Source organism: Cucurbita moschata, unplaced genomic scaffold (genome assembly GCF_002738365.1).
Source record: "Cucurbita moschata cultivar Rifu unplaced genomic scaffold, Cmos_1.0 Cmo_Scf00001, whole genome shotgun sequence".
Taxonomy (NCBI): Eukaryota; Viridiplantae; Streptophyta; class Magnoliopsida; order Cucurbitales; family Cucurbitaceae; genus Cucurbita; species Cucurbita moschata.
The window spans coordinates 6,237,925-6,246,856 of NW_019268517.1; the positions used below are offsets into that span (position 1 = coordinate 6,237,925).

Consider the following 8,932-nt stretch of genomic DNA (forward strand, 5'->3'; position numbering starts at 1 on the left):
CCCAAATTTTCTTAAAAAAAAAAAAAAAAAACACTATGTCATCCCGAAAACTAGAGGTTATATTTATCTCGCATATATGTTACATTAAAAACTAAGTTATGGTGTATCATTAAGTTCCGTAGTAAATATATATCCTTAAAAGTACCGTACTTATTTACTATATATTTATTTAATTTGATTTTTATTTTTCTAGAAGGGAAAGGCAATTAATTAAATCCAAATCCATATTGAAATTAACTATTTTTCCTTCTAGAAATCCATCATCTTCTCTTGAATCAGTTACGTTAATTATTAATTAAAAACCAAAAAGGAATTAAAATTATAATGGAAAATAAAAATAATTTTGAAGTAAACCCACCAACCCTACATTTTCAACGCCCTATAAATACTCCAATTCAGATCTCTTCACCTCTCCCACCTTACTTTCACTTTCCCTTCGATTTGCAGTCTCTTCTCTCCAGTTTTGCCTCAATTCATCAATTACTTTCTGCTTTATGGTACGTAATTTTCCCACTCTTTATTTCTCTTTTCCATTTTTATTGCATTCTTTTTGTAAAAACATCAAAAATTCCGTTTCTTTAATCAATAAAACCCCTCCAAATTCTTGTTTTTAATATCAAATTTTGCTTTCTAGGTCGATTTCTGATCTGGGTTCTTTTAATTTCACCAATATTTGTTCCAATTCATCACTTTTTTTTTTTTAATTTTAAGATGCCTAGTGTAATGAAAGATTCATCAGAGAAGGACTCCGAGGCGTTTGTAGAAGTGAATCCAACCGGTCGATATGGGCGATACGGCGAGCTTCTCGGCTCAGGTGCGGTGAAGAAAGTATATAGAGGATTTGATCAAGAAGAAGGAATTGAGGTAGCTTGGAACCAAGTGAAACTAAGAAGCTTTTCAAATGATCCATCAATGATTGATAGGTTATACTCCGAAGTGACATTGTTAAGAACCTTAAAGAACAACAACATAATTGCCTTGTACGATGTATGGCTCGACAAAGCTCATGGAACACTAAATTTCATTACCGAGGTTTGTACAAGTGGGAACCTTAGAGAGTATAGGAAGAAGCACAGGCAAGTGTCTTTGAAGGCTTTGAAGAAATGGTCCAAGCAAATTCTCAAGGGTTTGCACTATTTGCATACTCGTGAGCCTTGTGTTATTCATAGGGACTTGAATTGTAGCAACCTCTTTGTCAATGGCAATGTCGGGCAGGTGAAAATTGGCGACTTGGGTTTGGCTGCAACGGTGAGAAAGAATCACTCAGCTCATTCAGTGCTTGGGACGCCAGAGTTCATGGCACCTGAGCTATATGAAGAGCATTACACGGAGCTTGTGGATATATATTCATTTGGGATGTGTTTGCTTGAATTGGTCACTTTGGAAATCCCTTATAGTGAATGTGACAATGTTGCCAAAATCTACAAGAAAGTGTCCTCCGGTATTAAGCCTCTGGCCCTTGCCAAGGTCAAGAACCATGAGGTCAAGGCTTTCATAGATAAGTGTCTTGCTCAATCTCAAGCTCGGCCCTCCGCTGCCGACCTCCTCCTCGACCCCTTCTTCAGAGAAATTAACGACGAACACGATGATGATTAGTAGTGTAGTACTCAAAACATATGTAAATACACATCAGTCTAATTATTTTTTCATTATCACACTCTATTTTTGTGGACAAATCTTTTCATTTTTTTTTTTCTCCTTGATGTTTATTAAAAATATATATATTCCAACCAAAAAGGGTTTTAAGGGAATAATTTTATTCTTTGATTCTCACATACACATTAAAAAGGAATAAAAATTTGATTCTCATTCTAGAAAAGTAAAGCTATAGCCAACACTTTTTTTTTCCTTTTCTTTATAATAACATGCAAGGCACTATGGTTTCCATCATGTTTAGTATTTTAAAAATTAATTAAGAGAGAAAATGTCATAATTTTAAAAGGAGTTATTATAATATGGACCAAAAAAAAAGAAAAAAAGAAAAATGGCCCTCCGAATAAAGCCACCGTTTTATTCCATTTATAGTTTCCCTAAAAAAGAGAAGACCACATCAGCTTTATATTACACAATTAAAAAGAGAAAAAAACCGCTAGAATATATACACTAAAATTTTCTCGTGAAATATAAATGTTTTATAAATTATAAAGATAGGAAAAAGTCAAGGCCTAGATTTTGTAATTAAAAAAAATTCAAAATAAATGATTCCAGAATTTAATTTAATTTAATTTTAAAAATATTTTTACTAATAAACTTATAAAAGTAGCTTTGAGTTTTTGTACTTAATTTTGATAAATTTACCAGCGTTTAGTTTGTTTGATTTGTTTGGTGTCACGACTTGATTTTTTTTTAGACACTATTTTTAAATCACATAAAAGATTGGGTAGAAAATATGAAAAAGATGTTTGCTTTTAAAAAATATTTATAAATACATTTTATTCACAAAACCAAAATAAAATTGGAAAACATAGGACCCCGTAAATAAAACAACTTTAAAATATTGAAATAGTTAACGGTGTGGCTCTGTATGACACCTGCTCCTGATTTGCGTATATCCTCGACCTACTCCTTTTTGTCAACGGAAGAATATGAGAAAACTTGAATGGGTACAAAGACTTAGTAGGTAAACTATTTGTAGGCTCTTAATCGTATTCTTACCACATGGGAGGGTACTACACTTTTTCTCGACTTGTTCTTGTTCTAGACCTGAAAATTTATATCTTTAATTATGTACTTGAGTTGTGAGTTCTTGTCATGATCTAGCTCATGGACCTTCCTCTTGAGTTTTGGAATTTTGAGTTCTTAATCCAGAAGGAACTTAATTCTAAGATTTCGAGCTTTTAGTCTTGAAAATTTGGATCTTGATTTAATTTTTAATTATTATTATTGTTCTGAATCTTAATCTTGGTTTTGGTTCTTTCCGTAGTTTTTGTTGTGTTCTGTTCTCATTTTGTTCCTTAAGACCCTCCTTTAAGATTTACAATACAAGACATGAACGTGAAAAACCTGTGTCCAAAGCTTCTTGTGTTCCAAGCGACACAATATGAACCTATGTCCAAGGCCTTTTGTGTTTCAAACATGTAGTTTGAACCTACATCTAGGGCTTCATGTATTCTTTGCGATATAGTTCGAAACACACACCGAAAACTTCTTATGTTTTAAGCGGTATAGTCTGAAACATGCATCTAAGTCTTCTTACATTCCAAGAGACGTAGTCTAAAAACCTATGCCAAAGGCTTGTTACATTTCAAACGACATAGTCTAAATGCCTATTCCCAATACTTCATATGTTCCAAGCGTGCTAGTCTGAATCTAGCATCTAAGGCTTCTTACGTTCCATGTGATGCAGCCTAAAAACCTATGTCCAAGATTTCATATGTTCCAAGTGGCATAGTTTGAATTATGCTTAGGGCTTCATGCATTCCAAGTGGTTAGTCTAAAAACTTATACCCAAAGTTTCAAGAGGATCTTTAATCTTGGTTAAGGGTCATTAGCGGTGACTTAGTCCTTTCCCATAAGCCTTGGCTTATACCTTATCATGTTATAGAACTTTTGAGATCTTGTATAGTCCTGGTTAAGGTCGTATGTAAATTTCTGATAACCTTGAGAAATCCTTAGGGTCTTGTCATTTATCCCACTTATTCAGTTTAGGTTCTTAACTTCTTCTAAACACGTTCAAATCATGAGTAAAATTTTATGTCCTTATAAATAGGTCTTCCTTAAATCCTTGAGTCATTTGGAAGGTTTTTAAGCGTTGAAATACCTTAAATATTTCAGGGTCGTATAGGTCATTTTTACTAATAATTTTTGGTTTAGTGTCTAAACGTGCTCCAATGAATTTGAAACTTTATATGATCTTTAAGCACCAGGAAATAAGATCTCTTGTAAAGTTTAATCTTATTTGGAGTTCATTTAGGCCATGAATCGGAGGTAGTTTAACATAAGGGCATTCTAGTCATTTGACATCGTTACTTGGTTTACCTATTTATGCTTATCCTGACCACCAAATCATATATAACCTTAAAATTTCACATTATATCTAGCATTAAAATTACATAGGCAGTGTAGTTCGTTGGTTGTTTATTTTAATATTACTTGAACTCCGAGCAAATAGCTCAGTTTGGGGTATTAACCCATAGTTCGTAGCATTTTCATTGCTTAACCTAAAGCTCATAATGAAATCTAAACAATTCCTACAAGTATTTCTTAAGATACTTTCAAGATGATTACTTACCTCAACGTTGACGTTCAGGACCTCCATTCTCAAGCTTTCGGTATTCGAATGACTCCAAATTTTCTTTGATAGATCCATCCTTGAGTCAAGGTTCTAGAACCCTAATCAATTTTTTGAGAGCAAATCTAGATTGGGTTTAATTTGAGAAAAACTAAGGTTGGGTTAGGTTTGATATACGATTGAACTGGCCACATCGTCATCTTCTTCCCCAATACAAGGGAAGAAGTTCACGTGGGCATGTGCGCCCTGCCCTGAAACTCAGTCTCTCCAGCTCTCTACCATGGCTTTCTCTCCTCGATTTCTTCATGGAACTTCGAGATGGTGTTGCAAGGAAGACGTAGAGGTTGGTTTCATACCCTTTGTGAACCACAACTCAAGACATAGTTGTCAAAGTTCACGATAAAATATACTTCTTACCAGAGTTCAATCCCAATTTTTTTTATTAGGCAGCCAATTTTAGAGCTTTTAACATCTTTTGGAGGGATGATTTAGCCTTGGGTTCGAATTGGATTTTTACATCTCCTTTCCTACATCATTAAAGATAGAATATAAATTGTGATATAACACTACAGAAGGTTGCAGTAAATAGACAATAAATAGATTTCAAGTTACATGTCTTAATTTTAGTACAAATCTCCAAATCTTCTTGAGGAAGATCTAATGATACTGATTTTCTATGGATCCAATTTTTCTTACCTATCAAATCTTCAATTGATTTAGGTGTCAAAAGAACTTCTAAAGAAATCAAGAATCCTCCCTCCTGTACTAAATGGCTGATATAGAAGTTATAGTCAATACGGAAACGGTCAAAACACCTTGGGTAGTTTTTGATAAAACTCTACATTTAAACTCATTTTCTTTTCACGGTGCTCAAATATCAAAACTATCATCAAGTTCTTCACTATAGTCAAAAAAAAAAACATATCAATCCACATCATTTTTTACTCGAGTGAATTTTGCTCTTCTTTTATTCATTTGTATCTTGATAATACTAATATTAAACCACTCAAATTAATTTCATCAATTGTGCCCATACTCATAGAATTCGAAGTGAGTCTTGATTCAAATTGAGGATGATTTTGAGCATTATCATAAAACTTGTAGTAATCATATAAATAAATTAAATAATTCCTTATGTCATCCACCATCACTTTAGCCATAGCATCATCATAAATATTCGAAAAGCAAAATGATATGTAATTCAATTTGTAACGAGGGACTCTACCACCGCTATGAATATCAATTTATTAATTCTTTTAATTAAGCCTCAATACTTGTCATACTTGACTTTCATATTTAATCTCATATTACTTAAAAAAGAGTTCACATTTTTACTTCACTAATTAAAAGTTATTAAATACATCAAAATTCATAAAAATAAGAATTAGATAACTTAGATCTTCAAAAACTTTACAAACACTGCAACATTTTTCCAATCATCAATGGTTGGTGGTCCTATTCTTTTGTTTCCATGACTACGCAAAGTACTCAACATAATCTAATTCTTCTCCGTATGATACTTTGAAAGCTTTTAAAATTTCAAGGGATGATTAAACATTAAACAAGTGGAATTACATCGCGTCGCCACATCCAAATAAATAAGTGCTATACATTTCAATTTTTTCTTGTTCAACACAATCATTAAATTTTTGTCAATCTCTTGCGGGATGATCTAACACACGACCTGAGTATTTCAAAGAATACTTAGTAAGTGACCTCATTATAGGGGCCGTAAAAAATACAAACACATGCAATGATGTTCTAGGGACCTATCATTAAACATCCTAGGGGTGACCTTCAGTCCAGACTAAATTATATGTGCAGTACTTCTCGACACACAACCCACACGTGTCAGTGTGAATTATCAGGAAGATCACACCCCCTTAGACCCATCATAGTCGAGCTAGTTAGCCAGAGGTCAATAGACTCCTAAGTGTCATGCTCAACATGATCACTATCATCATCATAGCATACACGTTCGTACTCAACATCGTAAAAGGGAAAGTACCTCGATGCTTATGTACATACAGAAAAGCATGAGGTCCCTATGGTTTCTCGTCTTTAAAACATCTTTATAACATGACCCTAATTTCATTCTTATATTACTATTAGTAATATATTTGCATTGGCTTTCCATCTTATCATCATAAATAGTATTACGTAGGGTTATGTCCTAGGTCAAATCATCATCATCATGTAATATGACATTCACAACATGCTTCTCAACTTAATAAGAGAAATAACGTCGTTTCAAGGAAAATAGCATCATTTACATCATCGTATCATCATGTATTATCATCATATAACGCTATCAGAATACATCATAATCATCATAAAACATCATCAAACATCATGTAACTCACACACCTCATCATGCATCATAGATTTTAGATCATACATCATACATCATACATCATAATCATAAAGCATAAAGGACACGTGTCATCATACATCAAGCAATTACCTAGTCTATCTTCTAGTAAGACCACTTACTTGGTTGGTCTTAGTCGGTGTTCTCCCTAATTTTTAATACGTTAGCTCTCGTTCCCCAAAAGTTGCTCCAAGTGTTGCCGGAATTCATTTCCTATTAAGTCGTTCATCGCCTTTCATTAGTATTTCATAATTGTTAGATAATTTAATTTAAATTTGTGAAATAAGGTATTATAATGACCTTTATTATCTTAATAAGGGTCAAAATCAGCTCCAAGAGGGTAAAAAACGTAGGGATCGGTGTCCAAATTGTTAAATCAAGTCATCTAACCCATTTTTGAGCTAAAGGATTGCATAGAGTCGAGCCGAGTCGAGTCGTGAAGCCGAGAGGTGCTTGTCTGCAGGCGTGACACTTCGCAGGTTCAAGTCGGATGAAGCGAGCACGCGAGTGCTGCAGGCATGGACTACTGTAGGTGGATTAGGCCGAGAGCTCGGTTTGGACTTCGGGTATTGAACTGCTGTAGGTGTGGCCAATGGGGTGAGTGACTGCAGATCTAGACCGAGGCACGTGTTGGGCCGAAAACAAATGGATGGGTAACGGGTTATGGCCGGAGTCCAACCCGAATTCAAATCTGTCGAATTTGTCTTCTTCACCCGACTTAGTATGATTTTTTTATTTTTTCTCTCTCCTCCCCGCTGCCATTTTCGCCGTCTTTTCTTGTTTTTTTCTTCCTCTATCCCTCTGTTCACCTCTCTCCTTCTCTTCCACAAAGTTTTGTGGTTCGTAAACACCTACATTCATACATCCACGAGAATTCTAAAAATCGAAACTCACGTCTCGCCACCGCGTACAGTCATCAAAGATCTCTTTCGTGGCGTGATTTATGTTAATAAAATATATATATATCATATTTGATATTTTATTAAAGGCAAATATGTCTTATTACGATACGTATCTTTCTAAGAAATATAATACTCTTCGTAGCTCCTTTCCTCCAATTGATACGGGAATAATGAACGAGCCTGGGTCTTTCTCTTTTAGTGGGATCTTTTTTTTCAATATTGCACTACACTCTTCATTTAGTGCAACCATCTTGAATTCTTCAAACTTCCTTTTATTAATGTGAGTTCACATAATTTGGCATTTGCTTCAACATCTCCACCGGTGGTAAGTTTATATGAATTTTCTTAAGAATATTCATGAAATTCTCAAAATGGGTTTTTTTTTTTTTTAATTATTTGTGAAAAAGAAGGTGTTGGCATGTAGGTTGTGCTCTCTTCTTCACGGTTGACTGTTGTTTGTGTTTTTTTTCTCCCCCTCCTATGTATTTCTTTCCCATTTCTCAATTCTATTGCTTTACATTGCTCCTTGTCTTGTCTTTTTTGTGTTTTGGTATTTGATGGCAAATTCCTAAAAGGTCTATTTCATAACTCAATTGCTAATTAACCTACTTGAACTTCCAAATTTCATAAGAATTGCTTGCTGACTCTATATTATAAAATTATTTTTTTGTTATATATTAGGCTCTCAAGAGATGTTCCCGGTATGTGTTTGAACTTGGCTAGTTCTTTTCCCTTGGGTATTGAGCATGTTGGAGACCATATGTCATTTGATTTTGTAGTCCAAAACCTAGAGGGGAATTTGCTTTAGGTGGCACTTGTTGATCGTATGAGTTTTGTCTCTATCATGAGAAGTTTGGATGATTTTTCCACCCCGGATTATAAATGTTTATAAAGTGATTATTTTTCTAGTGGCCCTAACGAGCTTGATTTTCCATATAAAAAATTGAAGTCGGATTACTTGGACATTAATCAAAAGTGTGACCCTCTCCACAATATACACAAGATTATGTTGTTGTTTGGGTCATTACAGCATCAGCTTGGACCGGTGCTTTAATCTTTGAGCCTTGTCCCAACACTAGATTTTGTAGAATATTAATCATTGAAGCTAATTGAGCGCTGATAGAGGTCAAAGCATCAACTTCAAGTACTCCTAAGGTCTTCTTTCTCGTATTGCCCTTCACATCAGCCCATTGACAATTGTTAAATGCTAGTCTTTTTAGAATCTCATAAGTTTCATTATATGTCTTTAAAAAAATAGTTTCATTGATATTTATAACAATATTCAATATTGTAGAAAGTCTTCATTTGGATAGAGTGGGGTAATTCATGGTCAGTACACTTTTCAAGCATCTCCTTAAATCTCTCCCAAACTTCACTTAGTGTTTCATTTTCAAACGGTTGAAAAGCAACAATTTCATTTTTGAATCG

General features: G+C 34.1%; 1 protein-coding gene and 1 non-coding gene across 3 annotated transcripts; both read left to right on the plus strand.

Annotated features, from left to right (window-relative positions):
• Positions 1-424: 424 nt before the first annotated feature.
• On the plus strand, positions 425-1,695 carry LOC111448004 (probable serine/threonine-protein kinase WNK11). 2 transcript variants are annotated; one of them, XM_023087440.1, is made up of 2 exons: positions 425-497; positions 712-1,695. In XM_023087440.1, the coding sequence occupies exons 1-2, from the start codon at positions 495-497 to the stop codon at positions 1,594-1,596; spliced, it is 888 nt and encodes a 295-aa protein (XP_022943208.1). In that variant the 5' UTR covers positions 425-494; the 3' UTR covers positions 1,597-1,695. The 2 variants fall into 2 exon arrangements, with proteins under 2 accessions (XP_022943208.1, XP_022943216.1); XM_023087448.1 differs by having other exon boundaries at positions 430-497; positions 720-1,695.
• Positions 1,696-8,825: 7,130 nt separating this feature from the next.
• Positions 8,826-8,932, plus strand: LOC111454592. Its single transcript, XR_002712460.1, has one exon. It is a non-coding gene; the product is annotated as a Plant small nucleolar RNA R71 (small nucleolar RNA).